Source organism: Mizuhopecten yessoensis, unplaced genomic scaffold (assembly GCF_002113885.1).
Source record: "Mizuhopecten yessoensis strain PY_sf001 unplaced genomic scaffold, ASM211388v2 scaffold7831, whole genome shotgun sequence".
NCBI classification, from domain to species: Eukaryota; Metazoa; Mollusca; class Bivalvia; order Pectinida; family Pectinidae; genus Mizuhopecten; species Mizuhopecten yessoensis.
In genome coordinates, this window is record NW_018407244.1 from 44,563 (window position 1) to 67,646 (window position 23,084).

Sequence of the window (23,084 nt, forward strand, 5' to 3'; positions counted from 1 at the left end):
GTATATTGTACTTATGTTACATGAAGCTAGTTGTTTTGCAGACGTCAATGGATAAGGTGCATATTTATATCAAGATCATATTTACTCTTTATATCAGACCAGTTAACAGTTGTACTGTTGTATTTTGTTAAGTCCTGTTTCACAATTTGTGTTTTAATTAAATGATATGGCAATTTTAATGTCACAATTATTGTAGTTCATTTTATATGTGATTATTCTCATATATTTCATCTAAGCCTTATTTATTAATGGGAATTGTATTACCTTTACAAAAAAATATTTTTGAGGAAGAAATTTCTCATCAGGAACAAAATTGCTGTCAAAGGCAGAAGAATGAGATAAAAAAAACGATAGTATGAATTTGTTGTAAATTGTGCACACTCTTTGACTAAAGCAATGTATCCTGCTTGTTTTATCCGTTTTCATATTGTTCCATATAGCATCAATCAAAAGTGCAATGTGTTTGATGCACTTTATGATATATACAATTCTTGCCAGATATCCAGTAATTAATAAGATACATACAAAGCCCTTTTCGTTCTCATTATTGTCTTGTATTTTGTTGACTGTACGTCGAATGCTTGTAATTAGATGAAGGTTACACTCAACACTGTTAACTCAATCTACCCTCATTAGGTGGAGAGTATTAAAACTATTTTTCAAAACAAGTCAGGACAGCAATTATTAACGTATTCAAGCTCTACGATTTAAAGAAATAACTTTTATAACCAAAAAGCATCAGTTGTATTACTAATTAAAATACACACCTGAAGATGTCACGGTGGCCTTGACGACGAATTTCTTTTCGACTCAGGGTCTGGATAACGGTCTCCAACACAGGTAAGGCTAAGTTCAATAATATGTTGATCAGGTAAAACAGTGCTTTTCAGTCAGAGCTCTTGGATGAAATTTGGCCAAGATATTTAACTTTTATAAAACAGTTTAATAAATACCGAATCGTCCGTCAATGTAAATTTAGAAGCATCCTGTTACCTTGATAAAGGCAATCAAAAGTGACCGCTCCTTACTTGCGAGAATCCTGTAATCGTCACACTGTACAGTCCCGTCCTGTAATCGTCACAATGTACAGCCCGTCCTTTAATCGTCACACTGTATATCCCCGTCCTGTAATCGTCACACTGTATAGCCCCGTCCTGTAATTGTCACATTGTACAGTCCCGTCCTGTAATTGTCACAAAGTACAGCCCCGCCTGTAATAGTCACAAAGAACAGCCCCGTCATGTAATCGTCACACTGTACAGTCCTGTCCTGTAATCGTCACACTGGATAGTCCAGTCCTGTAATCGTCACAATGAACAGCCCCGTCCTGTAATGGTCACAATGTACAGTCCCGTCCTGTAATCGTCACAATGTACAGTCCCGTCCTGTTTTCGTCACACTGTACAATCCCGTCCTGTAATTGTCACAATGAATAGTCCTGTCCTGTACACGTCACAATGTACAGTCCCGTCCTATTTTCGTCACACTGTACAGTCCCGTCCTGTAATTGTCACAATGTACAGTCCCGTCCTGTAATCGTCACAATGTACAGCCCCGTCCTGTTTTCGTCACACTGTACAATCCCGTCCTGTAATTGTCACAATGAATAGTCCTGTCCTGTACACGTCACAATGTACAGTCCCGTCCTGTTTTCGTCACACTGTACATTCCCGTCCTGTAATTGTCACAATGTACAGTCCCGTCCTGTAATCGCCACAATGCACAGTCCCGTCCTGTACTAGCCCCTTTACAGAACGGATAGACCTTATTACTTAAGAGTTTCAAAAATACTGTTGTATACATTTCTATGATTTTTCTTCAGATTATTAGAGTTGGCAAAGAACTGACACTAGACCGATTCTTAGGTTTTTGACAGAATTTAATTCTGCTGGATTTTATTTTGCCTAGAAATTTAAATAACTTGAAAAAATAAACACCTTTTTGTATACGGATTTCCTGCCTTTTTGCGATTTTCAAAATAAGCTGTCGACATCTATACATGCACATAATATCGTTAAAGAAATCATTCTTTTAGTTTTGTTTTATTTGAATAATTTCCAAATAAGCCCTTGCTTTACTTTAAAATATCCAACTGTTTACCGCACTATCCAGTAATGGTTTGTACATTACATTTGGAAAAAGGGTAACTTTTGAAGTTTTCGTACGTGATTCACATTGTATTCAAAACCTTTGTACATTGAGAGCAGATATTTAAGAAGATGACATTGATCTGAAGGTAGTATAACATTACATATACATGCCATTCTTCTTCATATTATAATATAATGTTGATCGGCAATTTTTCGACTGTGCGTCCACCTCTGCGTTGTCAATGTGAGTGTTTATAGTTAGCCGCAATAAAACAAAGCAATCTGTTAAAAAAAAGATCGGTTTTCCTTAAGGAGTAAAACGAAATAAAAATGCAGGTAACACATCTTGAACGATAACATCAATCGGTCATTGGTCAGTGTTCCTGGATCGTTTATAAATTGTTGACAAAATACATTTAGTATGTTGCTTTATTGTCAAGTAAAACGCTTGGCTGGATTGACGTTAGTTACGGCACGATTTCTCACCAGACACATTTTTTCACGCGGTGAGAAATCGTGCAAAACAGATGGCATAGGTGACACGTTTTCCCACCCGGCACGATTTCTCAACCCAACTATCTATCTCACTGGGGGATGGATTTTGTCTGTGGTGTCTTAAAACTTCCTAAGTGTACATGTAATATATGAGCTGACATGACTTCAAATGAGTAGTAGTTCAATGTACAACATGCCTAATATTTATTGATTGATTTATCTATCAATCTATTTATTCATATATTATTATATAATGTCTTGCTTTTTACCGAAAGTCTATCTAAACCCCGAATACATATAAAAAAATACCATTTATGAGTACTTATTTCTATGCTATGACTATTGGACTAAATTTCCAGGGTTTTTTCCATATAAATAATTGAACTACTGGTCTTTATAGCATGCACAAGTGATTTTGTTGTATAATGTTGTTTGAAACGTTTACCTGCAAGACCACAGTTACCTTAAAAGTAAGTGTTCCGTAATCGTTCAAGATATCTGCTGGTCAAATATTAAGAGGTACATAAAAATAGTTAATAGACTACTGATTTACGATATAACAGCATAGCATTACAGACACTTCGAGGCAGGTGAGTAAACATATTTGATATACAATAAAACAAAGTAACTTGAATCTAAATTAAAAGACCACAACAGGATCCGAAAAGAGATTTATAAACAAACCAGTGTTCACAAAATACTGAGACTGTGATAGATGTTGCGGGAAGTTAAACGCATTTACCTCATATTATGTAATACCTGTCGTAATGTCTGCCATCTTGTTGAAGGTCAACAGCTTTTTAAACTCCAGTGAATAAGTTTTACATTATTCATGCACTGAAATGCTTTAGCTGCAAATCAGATGCAAACAAAATCCGATACTCTTTGTTATGATAAAATGAACCTTATATTTTAATCATACCAACTGTATTTTGTTCACATAGATTCAGTGAGGCGACAAGCCGGTAGACATTTACGGTGGCCCGTTAGAGCTATAATGTGAAATGATTTATTAATGACTGCCACTAATTCATCTGGAAACGAGGCCGCCAATTGCTTATCACACAGACGTTTATAAATCTATCATGTATTCACTTTTAAAAAACGCAACAAAAGTATCGAAAGATCTTCTGTAAGTCAGTTATTACTCTGAATTTAGTGTCTTCAAACTGTCGCTCGGTGTCTGAATGCCCCGTGTTATAAGGAAAATCAACCAACATTTATAGAGTCAATGTCGACTAGTTGGTTCACTTCTCATTCAGTCAAAGAAGGCTTATTATTTCGAAAGAATTGAAGAATGTAGTAAGGACCATAGACAGCTGTTCAGACTCCCCAAAAACTACACGGGTCAGAAAGGTGAACAAGTTCATTGATTATTTTCTGGAAAAAAATCAGCTCGATCGGAAAAATATATCGGAAGTGATCTCTACTGCTGACATTAAATTTGATGAGGAACCATTGACAAAGCTCTCACCAACAATCAAGGACGAGTTGCGCAATATCATCATAACCTCGCAATCAAAGTCCTGTGAGCTTGATCCACTGCCTACACAAATATTTAAATATGTCCTGAAGCACTGCTTCATTTGTTTAGCTCAATTATGAACAAAATTATTGGCTGAGTCAAACGTTCCATTTTGATTCAGCCGTCACGATTATTGCGGTCGGAGGGTTTCGGCAACGTTGTGGAATATCTTACCATCTGCTATTAGAAAGTCAAATACCCTGGCCAAATATAAGAATACATAAAAACTCACCTCTTTTTGTCTGCATTTTAGGCTCTTTGCAAAGACGTCATGTACATACCACTCTTTAATTATTCATTGATGTGCACATTGCGATGATTATCTGTTTGCTTAATGTATAAAAGTGATTATAAGCCTTTGAGTTTTGTTTCACAATTCTAACTAAATATTTACCCTACTATCATCCATAGGAATGAATCCCTATAGTAGAATACGGTTTTGAAAGTTTTTTCATCTATTTTCCCTATTTCATCTATTTCCCCGCTTCTCTGCCCCAAGGGGGGTCACACCCTCCGTTTCTACAAAAATATTTACATTTGCATGGCATTGTTACTATATATGCTATTTGAAATCTGTGTCGTTGATGGGACTTTAAATACCATGCACCACGAGACATAATTCGTAGCGTATTAATACAACATCGACCGGTACTACAATATCCAGTGTAAATAAACATGACGGCTGCTGAAATATCGCTGGGCATTATGTGACTTGACAATGTAAATGTGCAAAAGAAAAAAGGAAATACTTGTATTACAACAAAAACAAGACCAAGGTCTGCAATATCGTACAAAATGCACATCGGTTAAAATAACCAATGCCGGCAATGGAAACTATTTTGACACTCATGAAATTCATCAGAAATATCGTCTGTTACACTGTAGAGATGAACAGGGGTTCGTTACTAATGTCTGAAATACACATATGCTATAGACTTACTGACGCATATGATATAGACCTACTGATATGAGTCACAGGGCACATAAACATACACAAGGCATATCTGTATTTCAAACATTTGTAACGAACCCCTGTGCTCCATCGCAAGATCACTCACTTCAAACGATATCAGTATCACGCGTCTCGCAGCCACGGTTTCCTCAGTTTCTGACGACATGTAAAAAAACGAGGCTGTTGTAGAATCTACCGACTGTAGTCAGATTCCCATTCAATCAACAAATAAATTCACGCCTTGATTCCTCCCAAAAACTTCCGAAAATAACTCAATCGTGGTCAGATTCACGGTGTTCATTGTATTTATCCTTGCGCGACAGTTTGTTCCTGGGAAAAAATCGAAACAATAAAAAATCTTACTTTCAGCTCAGATTCCTATTGCTAAACTTAAATCACTCTGTTGTGTCTGTAAATGCGACAACACGCTTGTAGCCATTTTTGCGAACTACTTTAATTGTTCATGCCCAAGGTATACATCATACAAATATTCATGCGCGAGGCAATATATGATGATGGTGGTTGTGGTGTTGGAGGTGGTAATGGTGATGTTGGTTGTCGTGGTAAAAGTATTAATGGAAGTGGTAGTGGTATTGGTGATAGTGATTGTTGTGAAGGTGGCAATGCTGGATGGTGGTGTTTGTGGAGGTGTTGTTGGCAATGTTGATGGTGATTGAGATAGTAAAGGTGGGGTTGGAGGTGTTGATGGAAGAGTCGGTGGTGTTTGTGGTGGTTGTGATGATTATGTTGTACTGGTGATAGTGATGGTGATGGTGGTGTTAGTGTTGGTGGTGATGATGATGATGGTAATGGTGGTGGTTTTGGTGGTTTTGGTGGTTGTGGTGAGTGTGTTAGTTGTGATGGTGCTGGTTGTGTTATAGTTATATTTGTTTTGGTTTTGATGCTGGTGGTTGTGATAGTGGTGGTGATTGTCGTGGTAGTTGCAATAGTGGTGGTGGTAATTGTTATGGTAATGTTGGTGGCGGTAATTGTTGTCGTGGTTGCGGTAGTGGTTTTGATGCTGGTGGTTGTGATAGTGGTAATGGTGGTGGTTGTGATGGTTGTAATGGTGATAATTGTTGTTGTGCAAACGGTGATGTTGGTGATACACAATTTAGTTATAGTAGTTGTGGTTGTTGTTGTGGTTGTGGAGTAGTTGGTGATGGTGGTGGGGTTTGTGTTGGTTGTCGAGGTATTGATGGTGGTGTTGATGGTGGTGATGATGGTGGTGATTGTAATAGTGATGTAGGTGTTGAAGAAGTTCGTAGGAATGATGGTGGTTGTGTTTGTTGTGTCAGTTGGTGGTGGTGGTGGTGTTGGTGGTGGTGGTGGTGGTGGTGGTGATGGTGGTGATTGTTGTNGTGGTGGTGGTGGTGGTGGTGGTGGTGGTGGTGGTGGTGGTTATGAAAGTTGATGAAAGTTGATGAAAGTTGATGTACTGGTGATACAAATTGTAGTTGTAGAAGTTCTGGTTAATGTGGTGGAGGTGGTAATTGTTGTGATTGTGTTTGAGTTGGTACTGGTGGTGATGGTGGATGCAGTTATTGAAGCGGTGGTGGTTGTGGTTGTGTAAGTGGTAATGGTGGTTGCGATGATTGTTGTGGTGGTTGCGGCAATGTTTGTGGTGCTGATGCTGGTGGTTGTGATAGTCGTAGTGGTTGTAGTAGTGGTGGTTATTATTGTTGTAGTGGTGCTAGTGGTGATGATTATGGTGGTTGTGCTGATGTTTTTAGTAGTTGTAATGGTGGTTGCGTTGGTGGAGCTGGTGGTGGCGGTTGTGGTGGTAATGGTTATGGTGGTAGTGGTTGTGGCGCTGGCGATCGAGGTTACTGGTTGTTGTGGTGTTTATGATAGTGTCAGTTGTGATGGTGATCTTCGTGTTAGTGGTGTCGATATGGTAGTGGTTGTGATGGTGATGGTTGTGGTGATGGTGGTGCTGTTGGAGGTGGTGGTGATGGTGATGGTTGCGGTTGTTGTTGTGGTGGTGTTAGAAGTGGTGATGGTGGTACTGTTGAAGTTGTTTGTAGTTGTGTGGCGGTTGTTGCCATTGTGATGGTGGTGGTACAGGTGATGCTGTTAGTAGTTGTAACTGGTGATGATGGCTGTGGTCGTGGTGGTAGTGGTGTTGATAGTGGTACTGTTGTGTTACTAGTGGCAGTGATGATGGTGGTAATGCTTAATGGGTTGGTTGTGTTGGTGGTGGCGTTTGTTGTAATGTTGTTGGTGATTGCCGGGTAAGATACAACTGATCTTAAAAGCATATACTACTTGCATCATCATCACCATCACCACCTTATCATAACGATCCTTAAAAACCAGCAACGACGATGTAGTTGTAGTAGTTGTGGTTGCGGTGGCGGTGGTGGTGGTGATGGTGGTTGTGGTTGTGGTGGTGATGGTGGTGGTGGTGGTGNTGGTGGTGGTGGTGGTGGTGGTGGTGATGGTGGTGGTGGTGGTAGCGGTGGTGGTGATGGTGACGGTTGGAGCGGTGGTGGTGATGGTGGCGGTGGTGGTTGTGGTGGTGGCGATGGTGGTGGTGGTGGCGGTGGTTGTGATGGTGGTGGTGGTGATGGTAGTTGTGGTATTGATGGTTATGGTGTTTGTCACTCTTTCAACAAGAAACCGTCGGCTTCTCGAAAGCTAGGCCTGTGCAAGTCTAGTAACTTTAGTGCAAAGGAGAACCGGTCAGACGAAGGATTTCTTTGTTTATCAACGACAATGCTGATGAGCCGCCTGAGATACATGTATGTACTCGCATGTGTAGGTTCAAAGTAAGTATGCGTAGCCTAGCTACTTTGTCAGTTCGAATTATGTGTCACAACAGAGACGTATATACTACTGGCTTTATATGTCTCTGGTCACAACATGACTCCCCGTCCCCCTCCCCACCCTGATGCGATTTTCTTCAAGTCAGTCGGTTCAATCACAGAGGTTCGTTACACAAGTCTGAAATACACATATGCTTCACTGATATCGATCACAACACACATAAACATACACAGGTGTAATGAACCCCTGTGGTTTTAATCTAGCTGCGATAACGTAGCTTTCTGACGACGAGATATTATTATTAGACGTGTTGAAAAAAGTTTATTTTGACAAGTTATTTCATCAGTTTTGTCTCTTCTATTTAGTTAAAAACAACGAAACTTTTTTTTTTTTTTACTAGCATCAAACATTCCATTAAGTCCCCTTTACATGTACACTGTCTTTTACCATTAACGTTATTATTTCTAATACTTGTTCTACCCTTTAATTGTATCTGTATTTAATTAAGGCGTTTATTGCACCTATTTTTTGTAAACAAATAATACATATTAATAAATGATAAATGCATACTTGCCAACCTTTGGAATGTTTGTTATGGGGAAAAAGCCGTGTGCTCAAAATCAAATATTACAAAAAACATGAATAATTATAAAAGATGTGCATATGCCCCCTAGGTAAAAACACTTTAGAGTGTAAATCGTCTTTTTAGTTGTTCTCTCTGATGAAATCATTGGGTATCAGAATAGTGTAAGCAGGTTTACTGGCCAAAAATGGTCAATTCTAGCACCGACTTCGATAGCAATCTAATTCCCTGTTCTGACCTATAAGTCGAAAGGTATTAAGCGGACGTAGCTCACGAGATTTGGAAAAAATAAGCTACATGTAGATATGATTCGTCATTTCACCACGGAATTAGAGTAGACCTAGGGCCATGACTTAGACTAATTTTTATATGTTTCACTTTTCGAAACGTGTGAAATAATCAGTTCATAAATATGAAAATGAAAAATTGAACTACTGATTATATGTAACGTTTAAGTCAATGTTCAACAACACGTATAGTCAGTTTAGCTATGTGGTCACAAACACTAGCTATAGATCATTGATATATCTGGTCACATACACTAATTATACTATAAACCACTGAGATACCTGGTCACAATCACTAATTATAGTTCACTGAGTTACATGAACCTAGTCACAAACAGTAACAGACGCACTACCTATGGACAACTGAGATACCTGATCACAAAAGATAATATAGTTCACTGAGATACCTTGCCACAAAAACTTACTATAGACCACTGAGATACCTGGTTACAAACTTTCACTAGACCACTGAGATACCTGTTTACAAATACTTATCATAGACCATTGAGATACCTGGTCATAAACACCTACATTAGACTTTTGATGTAACACTTCCTCAGAGATCAAGTCCAGTCAGGATACATTTTTTTAAAATATCCCGTTCGTGAGGTGTTTAGATATTTGAGTTGTTGGGTAAACAACTTCAAGGACGAGCACTGCTTTAATAAGTTAATTGCATTCATAGCCTTAGACATCGAAATTTAATTCACAAAATTATGTAAAATGTAGTATGGCAGGTTTTGACTGTATTGTATTGGAGGTGAGTTAAAAGTCTTGCAGCTGTGAACAAGTCAGATTTGGTTTCAGAAGCTGAAATCATTAATATTAATTTGTCTTGAGCAAATCTAAATAAATTCATAACTCAGGCACCCTTAAAAGCTTTTAACTTTTTGATGTATTGGTTTTGTGCATCCAATTAAGTATGTTATTATAGTCATATGCATAACATATCTTCTGATGTCGATCACTTTTCAGATTAATTTTAGAGATATAGTTTGAAGACGCTTCACGATCAGTAGATTTCTTTACACACGTTAGTCCGAATCGGTCTGGCGTCGATTAACGACAGAACTCCGGCCCTCTATAACATGCGAGAAATAAGCGACCCGCGCCAGGGATATTTTATAAACAAATCGTCACTTTCACATACATGTCGCACTTGGATCGAAAGATCTATTCTTTATGCAAAAGAGGAACATACATCGTCGCTTACTTAAGTATTTTTAAAGATAATGTGTTGCGATGCTTTCTTAACTGTAGAGGTTAATACACACACGTGCCACGCCGCCGATCGTAAAATTCAATTAGTTTCCAATGTGATAAGAAAAGCAAAGGGAAAATGTAAATATAAATGCAAAGGTGAAAACATTTTAAAAATGAAAAAAAATCTTGAAAGAAAAGGTCAGTTGTGCTATATATATTTCTATAGTGTAATGGTCATCACACTCGCCACTCTGTAGTGGGAGACCCAGGTTCAAATCCTGGTGGAAATATTAGTACAACTTGAAATTTTGTAAATACTGCAAACATATACAAACATAAACAACTGGTTATATACAACTCATTTCCCATTACTTGGTACATTTTATATAAATATATGTATCCTTGTTAATTTGTTCTTTACTGCATTCATACAACAACAGGACATTCGAACATCTTGGTAGGCAATGAGTATTTCATTTATGATCTGTGAACTTAAGCTAGTCAAATGCAAGCCACATTTATTAATTACATGCGGATCTCATCTGAGCCAAAAAGAGGTCAAATTGACTCAATTGTCAACAGTCTTCTTATTTAGGCACCGATATGCTAAAAGCCAACACTCTTTATAGATGGAAGGGTCCTGTAGGCCTATTTAAAGTTTATGAATATTTTGCTGCCTCTGGATCATTCATTCTTCCTTGAGAAAGGGTCAATGTTTAGGCTAAAACCAAAATATATGATTTTGAGGCAACATTCCAGAGAAAAATAGGTTTGGTCAGTAAGCAGGCAATTTTATTTGATTATTTTTAATTTGTATGGATCAATATATACTTACAGTGTAATTACAAATGTAAGAAAAATGAATTTCTATGCATTTCAATTGTTATTATTCTGTGAAGAAATTTGGTCAGGATCCCAAGACCATAACAATGCATGTAAGCTTTGCCGGACTATTAAAATGATCTCCATGGATATAAAGTAGGTGATAAAATGTTCCCTAAGGTCCACAGGACACAAACAAGGTAGGTCATGATCTGGTTCCCGAAGCAAATGTAAACCTTGTTTTGGCCTTACTGTAGTTTATATGGGGAAATAACACTGTTGGGTACAAATTCAAAGTTGTTTGGAATTACTACATTTTTGTATCATGTGACTGAATTTTGATGGTATGAACATTCAGGATCTGGTCCTTCCCTAGGGCCTGTTGGGAGGGGCCAAAGACGGTTAATTGGCTGAAATTTCAATAATCATCCTCTTCAGATCCAGATAGACTAGAACCAAACACTCTTCATGGATGGTTATGTCTTAAGTCGCTATATCTGAAATTGTTATTTCATTACCCCCGTGTTGTTCATTCCTCCACTTTATCATTTTTTTCTGAAAATTGTCAGCAATATATACCGTATGTCCGACAATTATATACCCGCCAAAAATGATATATCAATAATATAGGTTGGTAACTCCCATTATGAATTTCTCTCAAGGAATTCAAAAAGCCTTTTTGAATTAAATGAACTTTTGTTCTGTTTTTGTTTGATTTGTACATCACTACAACAAAGAACATAAATGCATTACAACTCAGGTCCATGTGTCTCTTGTATAACTTGGTGAGATCACTGTTGTGTATTAATCATTTCTGTGTTGTAATTGCAATTGTCCTGTTTATATCTTTTGCAGCCTCTGGATTCTGAAGATACTGGTACAGTGGTATCATGCTTTAGGTTCAAAATATGTTCACTATATAATGCTTTCTTACATTAAAATGTAAAAGATGAAATTATTTTATCATTTAGTTTTTTAAAAGGAATAGAGCTTCTCCAATATTGGAATATGGAGAAATTGAATGCTGGTTTAGGGTTACAAAATGGGAACCATAATTATATATAACTACTTAATATTGATTTAGAATCATCTTTCATAACTACTTAATACATATTTTGAATCATCTTTGAGCTAATTTAATTGTGTTTGCATGTCACCTATAGACCAGGTAAAGCTTGTAAATGAGAGATGTTGTAACATCATCATTTCTTTATTGTTTGTCTGTTTGTACTTAGAAATTAAGTACATGAATTAAGTTCTTTGCAGGTTATGAAACGATAGATACACTCGTACTAACTGTGATTGCTCCTAGGGTCCTGTCACTCCAGCATGGTGACCTTATAACATTGAAATATTTGAAATTAGTGTCCTATAATGAAAAACACCTACTGGCCATCCATAGACACATACCAAAGTTTTCTGCAGGTCTGTTACCACCGTAGAATACAATCATGCTAGCCCCTTCCAGGGGTCATATATAGCCGAGAGATACAACATAATTATTAGTGAACTATAGTTTGAAGGTTGTTTCAAAGAAGAAAGAAAAAAAAGCCCAACTTATGTTTCAAAGTTAACATTTTTTACTAGCCTGGGGCATTAGGCTTAGCAATTTAGTCAACATGTAGATTTAATTTTCATTAACTGACTTCACTGACCTCACTGTGTCCTATAGGACCCACATATTTTTCAAATTTACCATTTTTGAAAAAGTCAGGACCATACGGTATGATACTAAAATGGGAAGTGGTTGGCTCCAAGGCTTATGCTGGTAGGTCAAGTCTTCTACTGGTACTGAAGATGGAGATTCCTGCAAGAAAAGACATGAAAATTGAATCGATTTCGAAATGTACATTTAAATATATTAATAAACATTATACTTTGACTTATGATTTCTAGTTTTTATTAAAGTACAGATACTGTACTACTCAGAAATATAAACAATTAACATATTGTCTAAAGATCAGGGGAGATAACTTAATTGTAAGACCTATACCCCCTCAATTTTGGACTTCATGTACACAAAAACAGGACACCAGCAATTCTTTAGAGAAAAGAGCCAAATAACAGACACAACAGTAAAGACTAATTACTGTACAAACAGTTCAACACCACGATGATAGGATTACAGAATGTTAACATAACACCAGCTGAGATGAAAGACAGTGATAGGAGAGGGCTGCTCAAGGTGTAAGGGAGGTAATCGTGAAGTATCACCAAGGTGTATATTGTGAGCACAGGACCAAATCACTAGTGTGTGCAGGGAAGAAAAGAAATAACTGGCTAACAGACAACTTATACTTACCAAGTGATTTCAAGATCAGCGATGGAGAGGCAACTGTGTCAAATACACTGATGGAGAAAGTGAATGCCCGTCTCGGTGACTCCGTGTTGGAAATGACCCTGTGGAACCTGTCGACCCAAAAGGTAAAATATGTGAACAGACAGCTGAAGCGGTCTCTCCCATCAAGAGTGAACGTTACTCGTAACTGTTCAGGGAGAGCTCATAGGGCGGTTTATTCTGTGAACCATGGACCGGGAACTGCCATTAAAGAACTGTGTAGTGGGATTGGGTCTCCAATCACTGCTGGAAGCTCTGTGTCCAAGGACCTAGATGAAGAACAAAAAAAAGACATTTGTACAATAAAGCACGAAGTTAATCATTGCGGTGAAATTCAGAAGAGAAATAAGAGACACACACTATTCAATTACATGCCTGTAAAATTGATTAAGAAATGTATGTGAAAGACAGAGTTATGATTGAGAAAAATAAATGAAACATTAGAATATTGATACCTTAAGAAATAGTCTTTGCTATTTTTTAATATATATCTTACAAGAAAGAAAGAAAGAAAAATAAATAAATAAATAAATAAATAGATTATTAATACAAATAAAGACAGGTCCATATCAACACAAAAGCCGGCTGCTGGCTCATGGTAGTACGGATTCAGATCCGCTTCATACTGCTACCATTGAAATATTCATTCCATGTTTAGATCTATCTTAAATAACACCCCACCATGTCATATTTAATTGACACTAAGTGGGCAAGTTCTTTAAAATCACGTTAAGAGAGTCATTTGGTCCAGTTTTTAAAACATTTGGTATGACTCTAATGTGGAGAAGACTTCCACACATACATGTAGGGTGTCACATCCACAGTGGATGACCTTGACCTAAACACAAAATACATGTATTACGTACCTGCTGATCACATCAGACATCTTGGAACATGCCAACCGGAACATCTGTTTAGTAATTTGCAGTAATTTCTGGCCTGGTTGGCGTCATGGGTATCGATGACTATGTGCTGTATACTGAAGCACAGTTTGTTGTGGCAGCGATGACTGACCTCCAAAATCTTGCCGTCACAGTCCCTCTTCGGGAAATCATCCTTCAGCAATATGTAATGTACCATCAGTGACAGTCGGTGCCCTCTCTCTGTCGTTCTGTGTCCATTTGTAAACATAGAAGTTAAAGAAAAACAGTATAATAAAATATTTGATTAATAAGAAGGATGTTTTAGGTAATATCTCATTTTAATCGCCAAGTGGTGTGAGAGTGCCAAACGTACAAAGGCTAACATTTGTTTCCGATGTTGAGGTATTTTATATTTTACGCTGAGGTTATCGATGATAAAAGACATTTCACAAGGTATGAACTATGTTGATATTTATGGTCCGATATATCAAGCAAAGGAGGGTTTCACGCCTCTGGTTGCTTCATGCAGAGGAGTTGTTTACCAAAGCTTCAGTCCTTTTTCCAATTCGGTCCTCGCACCTATGCTCTAGGAGTGTCAAACTAAATGTATTCAAAATCTTTTTAGCAGTTTTTGACTAGAGTAAGATCTCCTATTGGTTCCAGTTATAGAAAGAGCGAACGACAAAGCTCAGCAACACTCTATTTTTTTCTCAGATGGAAAACATATTTACTTAAAAAAAAAAAAAAAAAAAAACTTCAAAGATTTAAATTGATTACTTTTGTTTTTAGTTCAGCAAAAGTTGATAGATTTTTTTTTTAATTAATTGACAGCACATTGGTCCGCATCCATAAATAGAGATGTAGTATGTACTATTTCCGCTGATATCATGCACAACTTGAAGTTAAAGTGTGTCTAAAATATCGTTAACTTGTCAAGTTAACGTAGCAAGCGCAATCGAAATCAGAATTGACCGCCATGTTGGAAAGTTCGTCTGCCCTCCGTTATAGGTCAGACGTCTAAATATGGGTGTTATGACCCAATATGGAAATTGTAGTAAACATGGCGGTATCAGTAGTAATACTTTATTTGGTCACGCAGGCCATATATAGAACGGATAATTGAGATAACATCTGTCATGGTGGTCGTTTCTATTTACGGACTTCGTTAATTTCTTGAAAGAGTTTTTTCGTTGGTAAGGATTCGTTTTTTCAACAATTATGCAATATTTTGATAATATTATACTCATATGAGTTGTGAATCATTTGTAATCTTACAGATTAGCAATTTTAATTTTGCTCCATTAGTTGGCATAGGACTGCTTCGTAGCTCTGACGACGCAATATATAAAAGCATCTCTCGGCGTCGCCAGAAAGCTACGTTATCGCAACTAGTCTCACTTGATCACCGTCCCCACACTCGGCTGTAGTTAGGTTTTCTCCCTTTTATAGCCGTCTTTCCGATAAGAAACAGTATGCTAATACAAGTTCTAGGTATATCACTAACATGTCATAGAAATAATACACATGGATAAATATCGCCACCTACCTCGCCGGTGCATTCTTCCACGAACATTTTTTTCTTTCTCAAAACTAGCTTTCCATGAATTGAGCTTACATGCTCGGTAAGCACTCGACTGTGCTGTACAGATTAGTGAGGTACAACTGTAGTTGTTCCAATAGTAAAAAAGTGCAAATCGGTGAGAATATGTGCGTGTAGTTTAAATAATTGTTTTTCAAAACAGTAATAACGATCGAAAAAAATTGTATATAAACCTGTTTACATATAGTAGCATGTAGGGTGTCAGCCTGGCTGGCTTTCACGGATTTGTCTCGGTGCCAACTTTCGTTATCACAGCAACAACTCATTTTCAACAAGATCATTTCGTTTTGCGTTATTTCCGACAACCTAGACAAGTCAGTGGCCATGTGGGTTCGCGAGTTTTTGTGATTGTGTCTGGGTTTGTGCACTAATTAGTAAGTTGATAAGTGTTTGCAGAGGCAAAATGGTTCTAGATAAGATTAGTTTTCACAGAATCAAAATGTGTTTTTGTGTCCACCTCATCTGGTCAAGGACATCTCCCCAATTTACATATCTGGTAACTCCATTCTCGCTATCTGCGTATGCTTCCCCCTCCCTCCTGTTTATAAACTGTTATGTGATAACCGTGTGCATGAATACTTAAAACTTAACAGCAAAACAAAATTCTTATTTGTTATCGACGCGTGACCGATCATACATTATTTGCAATTTAATTGGGACTCGATCGGCATACGCAAATTATCAGTCAGATTAACATTTTATAGATTAGTTCGTCTTTTAATTTGTTATATTTATATACAAATTGCTAGACTCTGTGTGTCATATCATGTGTCCAAATACACTGCCCTGCCAAAACAGTCCGGTTACTTTTACTTTTATCAACACTGCGACACTGCCAAATTTCAATATTACTGTCATTAGCAGCACCATCAATTGAACGTGTATATATATACGGCATTTACTCACCTTACACCTACACTATTTCTTTGGATTTCACTCACCTTGTCAGCACTGTCAACTTGACGTCTATATAAATACGGCATTTATTCATCTTACACCTACACTTTTTCTTTGGTTTTCACTCGCCTTGTCAGTACAGTCAACTTGACGTCTGTATAAATACGGCATTTACACCTACGCTATTTCTTTGGATTTCACTCACCTTGTCAGCACTGTCAACTTAACGTCTTTATCAAATAAAGCATCAATAATAATCATAAGTTATATCTATTAAAGAACATAAACGATTTTAATTGTATTCATACTTTAAAGACAGGCTAACATTTTTAATATCTGGCAAAGGGAAAATCCGATCTTTTAACAGTCTAATTATGATGAGATCTGAGTTGATAATATTTACTAAACGACAATACATACTCTTGCGTTGGCTTGGTAATCGCCCGAACCCAAAAACGTGTGTCAGCCGTAGCTATATTAGAAAAGTAATTTTATTTCGTAAATTAATTTGCTTTAATTCCCAGAAAGGAATGTTTGTGTAAAGGTAGTATTGTTCCATATGGTCTGGGATGAAAACAAAACACGTTCATTCCTCATTTTAAAATAAAATAAAGCTCAGTGATAATTTGAGTGACCTGTCACTGAAATACATAGTTTATTCCCGACGTATTTTATAGTGGACGAATTATCATGATAAAATTTGTATAATGCGTACTACAAATCGTTGTTAATTCGTGTATTAACTTAAAATAAACATGGAAAATGTCAGCTAATCAGTAGTAGTCAATTACACTAATTATAAACTTTAAAAGTAACTTATTTATTAGGTTGGGGAAGTCAATGTCGGTACGAAGGATGCATTAATTATGGTCGGCCATTTACGAAAAATATTACCTAAATTAGTTAAGTGACAACAAATATAATTCGCACCTGGTCATTATTTGATCAGTTGTAATGGACAAATGTATTCGTAACAGTCAATGCTAAGGACAAATCGATAAATATCGCAAATTAAAAGACTGGTGACAGCACATCGAATTTTACCACACGCAATAATGTCCCTTTTTACGTAATTTTATTTCTCTGCCCGAGCATTTAAAGCCACAAAATGTTGTCTTCTACTGTGGAACTATGTCATTTGTCGGTAAATCATAACTGGGTTTGCTGATGATGATGCCTCCAAACTATTGAGATCTCGATTACGTTGTTTTGTAAATGATTTTACTTGACAGTACGCATTGTAACATAGAACCGAGTGCATCTAGTAATACTTCTTTACCGTACAAACTCTTTGTACTTCTTAACATTCCCAGAAAATATGAATGCTTGTATCTTGTTACATGTTACAAAGTGTACTGAGATGACTAATCACTATTTCTAATTTCAACATGGATGATTTGCTGTCAAGATATGAGAGATTATTATATACTGTAACCTTAATATGTTTAGTAATTTGTGTTACAAGGGGTTGTGCACGTATCTGTCCGATTGAAACCATTCAAATTGAGCTTTTGTGCCCATGTTTTCCTACCATTAGCAGTGGTACTTTTCTCAACCATATGATTATTTAAATTGTTTATCTCGTTTATACTATTTTACGAAAATAATCGATATTACTGGGAATGGCAGGGTGTACTATGGCAATTTCTTCAATTCAACCTGAGCTAAATATTTTCTTACGGTAAATAATACACTACTATGTTAGAGAAAGTTTGTATTTTCTTGTCATAGTCACTACTTTATTGTATTTACTTGTCATAGTCTCATTTTTCAGATACAACTTTCCTTGATTTTTTTCCTTTTTATTAGACCTTAAACATGCTTAAAAAATGTTAACAACATTGATTTAGAGAACATATTTATGACCTTATATTTACTATTTCATATAAGACAATAATTTTGAATTATGATATCTCTTCGTTTTATCAAATTAACTGTTTCATAAAAAGTAAGATAATTACATTTATTCTATTGAGGGTATGGTCACCAGAATTGTGGTACAATTAAAGACTGTATCTAATATGTTCTCCCGATAGCACCTCACGTTAACTTAAAGGGCCTGTCACACCTAGTCGATTTGGGTCGTCGGAGCTATATCGAAGCACAAATTTGACGATTTACGGGGATCGGTACTAGCAAGGAAGCGCAACGGAATCACATCGCTAGGAACGGTAGTACATCGTCAGGACATCGGCGAAAAATTAAGCAACGGCAGGCGACGGAAGAAACTTTTGAACATGATCAAACATTTCCGCCAATGCGCTGTCGGAGCAAGCAACGGAACTACAACGGCAGTACATCGGTTGTACTCCGGTATGGCTTCGTTGATGTCGGTAGAGCACCGTTAGCGCCACGTAAATGATCAGCGACTCTACGGTGGCCTCAATTTGTACCGTACTGGAACCGATGTGATACCATAGTACTACCGAATACCACCGAAGTAGTACTGATGCGCCGCCAATGTACTAAAGATGTACTACCGTAATATCGGCAGCGCAACGGTATCACTCCGCTGTAGCTCCGGTCAACAGTGGCACATCGTAAGAAAAACGGCGGCACCTTGGTATAAGGAGCCTCGGTAACACTGAAGTGACAGAAAAGTAGAATTCGGTAGCACATCGTCTCTTAAATCGGTAAAACAACGGTTTCACAACGGAAACGCCGGTACTACATCGGTATTGTTACGGTCAATTTCGTGTGACAGGCCCTTAAAAGCACTAATTTTGTCTCTCCCCACAGCAAGTACAGTGTGTTTTTCTTCCTATTAAAACCACCTAAGTTTTGTCTATATTTATTATAGTTATCTTCAAAGCCAAACACCGTACGCTGTCGTGAGCATCGAACTAGCAATTTTGTTAGCTGATATTCTGCAGAACTATGCTAATTGCAGTAATGGGCATCCAAACTGGAATTAGGTTTCACTGATATTTTAAACATTTTGTGCATTTGACTATTTAACAATGGCACGTTGCGACTGAGATAACATAATCTTTAAAAGAATGCACACTGAATTTATAACGTGGTCCCCAGTAAAAATATCTTAAAATTATAGTGATAATACAACGAGGGTCACTGCCATTGTAAATAGTGTCATTCACTGAATACACATGTAATAACGGCTACATAGCTCTTCGATATCAATATCAATATATGAAATAGGATCCTAACAATCCTTAAATATCAGCAAAGAATAGTAACTATGCATGGTTTTTTTCACAACAAAAAGAATGGAAAAGGGCTTCAGATATTTTGATAGAGGAAGTAGATTAAGAGCTTCATTAAAGAAGAATGTTACGCAATTAATAGGAAGTTTTACTTGTCAAAATGTTGTCATGACTTCAAAGTCTTCTAATTATTTTTTTTCCAGTTTCATTTTCTTAGTTTGCACTTTAAACTAATGTACTAATTACTTGATGTAACTGAAGTCAGTAAGATTTGAACTTGTGTACCAGTGAATGATACAATATATGAAAACTTTTTCTATATAAAATTATTTTGATTTTTCATTCGAAATCATAATAATAAACTTCTTTGAAGAGCAAAACTGTCAAACTAAAGTACTAAGCAGGGATACATGCAGTACTCCTTAAACATTGCGCCGAGATATAATTGGCCTTTGATGTTTTACTTGTGTTAACTTCTTAAAACACTGATCAACAACTTCCCGAAAATATACTAATCTCAATCATAAAACTATATCATAGCGCACTTCCTTTTCTCATAGACTTATATCATTACACCTCCCTGTCTCAATCAACAGTTAACTGCTATATAAACTATAGTATAGTAGCTTGTCTAGCAAATGACGGGTCATTTTGGGACTTTTGTGTAACACAATTTATGATTTCATTTCATTTCAACAAATTTTATTCATGATGTTGTATGAATTGGATCGGACAACAGGTTAGTCCTATATCAGTTCTCTCCTGCATGTATTTGTATAAAACAGTATATATATATATTATAATTTATTGCGAAATGAAAAATTGAAAAAAAGACAAAAAGTATTTACAAAACAGATATCATATAGTAAAGGGGACATAACTCGAACTACTTATGAAAGTTCAAAGGTCAAGCTGTGCTACTTCTTGACCTCACCAGAGTAATGAGTGAGTTTTAGACAAATCCTTTACTAGATCCTCCCTATGAGTTCAAAATCCACACAAAGTGACTCATAAATAGTTGAATATTAGGCTTATATACATTACATATTATGAATTAGCTATGTAAATAGTGTATGGTATATTAATATTCACATTATAATACGTTAGGAATATAATTATACAACTTGTTATTAGTTACATCCACAAGTCCATGTTGATTTAAGGGGTGAGTATATCATATTCACACTGTGTTTATAGTAAGTGCTTTATGATATTGATAACAATCAGCATGTTTGATGTTCATGTTTAAAATATTAGTACATTATGATATAAGTTGATACAGTGTATAGAAAGTTATATACATCTTCTTGAGTTCACGATAAAGGATGAGACACTCTCTAGGATATTTTTATTAATTTCATTGTAACATTGGTTTCAACCATTTAGTTAGGTATGTAGAGTCTAGTGCGAGTGATAATCATTGAATAGAGTAGTAGAGAGTAATTGTCTGTGATTGTTGTATCTGGCACAGTCAAAGAAGTAATGATAACTTGTTTCCTGTATATAACCACACTCACATAAAGCAGATTATAATAGATGATCATTAAAGTAATCAAAGTATATGTTGCTAGCATTATTTCTAATTTGACACAGTAAAATATTGATATTTCTATCACCAGAGGTTTTTTTAACACTGTCTGAGTACCATTATTAGGTATACTATTAGTTATGTTAATTAGTTTCTTAAACTGGGTAAGAGATTGAGATATCTGGGTCTAACTGATTGTAAAGTCGAAAGGTTGAGGAAAAAAAACTATTAAAGTAGCTCTTAGTTCTAAATACCGGGGGTTAAAAATTCTATTTAGTCTTAGCTGATACCTCACATTTGTTAAATCATTTAAAAACGTATCAACTATATCATTAAGGTATTTTAGTGATGTATTATGCAATATTTTATACATTAAAATTAATTTATGTTTTCCCTCCTAGTAGCTAAGGTTTACCATCCCAATTTTTTGTACATTTTATGGTGTGATGTACCTCCACGAAGCCCTGTCAGTACTCTAGCAGCATCTAGTTGGACTGATTCTAATAATAATTTTGATTATTACATTCGCATATTCTAAAATTGGTCTAACACAATTTATGATGCAAACCAGACCAATTTATGATGGAGGGTGCCTGCCCGGCCGACACCCATTGGTCTGGCTTGGTGCCCAATTTTGATATCGGAACAACAATTGTTCTACTACAGGGGTAGTACAGTTTTCCCGAATTTATCTATATACGGTCTTTTGTATTTTCTGCAAAATTATCAGTCGTAGAAATTTATGCAATTGTAAAAAGGTGCAAATCGGTGCGAATATGTGCGTTTAATTTAAATAAAAGATGATATTTCTTTTAAAATCTGTTATAACGATAAACAAAATAGCTGTATAAACTTGTTTACATATAGTAGCATGTAGGAATTCAGCCCGGCTGGCGTTCACGGATTTGTCTCGGTGCCAACTTCCGTTATCTCAGCAACAAATAATTTCTCAACAGTATAATTTCGTTTTGCGTTTTTTTGTGATTGTGCTTTGGTTGGTGCACTAATTTGTAAGTTGTTTGCAGAGGCAAAATGGTTCTAGATCAGATTAGTTTTCACAGAATAAAAGCATATATATTAATCAATACAATTTTGAGGAATTCTCTGGAGCTGCCTTATCTGGCGCTAACATCTAGTCCTATGCCAACTGTCTATTATCTCCCTATGTGTGTATGCCTGCGTGCGTGTTGGAGAATTAATGTGTTCTGTTTGGTGTGGGATCTCGCTTCCAACGGCATCATTTATAGTGCCACCTCCCTTGAAAGCTACAGCACAGATATCGCAATATACACCCCAGACTAATTTAAACTCCACCTGGGTTTTTGGAGTTGTGAGTGCAGGGGAAAATACACTTTCTCTGAGTATCCATGCGTACGACGACTTTTGGGAACAAACCCTGGCCGCCTGCGTGGAAGTCCGGAGTGTTAACCACTCGACCCATCCGCCCGTACTTACCTTACTGTGTTTGTGTGTTTAACATGTCCCTATGATTGAACTATATAATCTTGTCGATCAATTCAAGTTTGTCCAACGGTAATTATACATAGACGTACATAAAATGTGTCTACATCGCTTAAACATCTACAGTACTGAAGAATATATCACTTGATGGTTTGATAATTTTTTACTTGCAAAGGTTTCTCATTGTAAGAGTGAGGAGTATACACCTTTTTATGGAGAGTGTCCTCATAATACAACTGGACCTTGTCTTTTGGTAAGAGTCAGAAAGCAAAACCATTCTTTTAGGAAAGTCTCACAAAATACTTCATAATAATATGCCCCTGTAAGAGTAGTAAATCGCTACCATTTCTATGTGGAACCTCCTCATTATACTGCTGAACATTGTCTCATTGTAAGAGTAAGGAATCAAAACCTCAATCGGGAGACTCCTCATAATACTACTAAATATTGTTTAATTGACATTGTAAGATTGAGGAATTCAAACCTTGATCGGGAGACTCCTTATAA

General features: G+C 36.5%; 1 protein-coding gene across 1 annotated transcript; it reads right to left on the bottom strand.

Moving 5' to 3' along the window:
* Positions 1 to 4,641: 4,641 nt before the first annotated feature.
* On the bottom strand, positions 4,642 to 7,609 carry LOC110454393 (integumentary mucin C.1-like; the record flags this gene model as incomplete). Its single annotated transcript, XM_021503871.1, has 6 exons — positions 4,642 to 4,697; positions 5,582 to 5,633; positions 5,816 to 6,297; positions 6,502 to 6,891; positions 7,306 to 7,369; positions 7,451 to 7,609. Coding segments are annotated over 6 exons (1,203 nt in total), but the record flags the coding sequence as incomplete, so codon positions are not given.
* Positions 7,610 to 23,084: the final 15,475 nt, after the last annotated feature.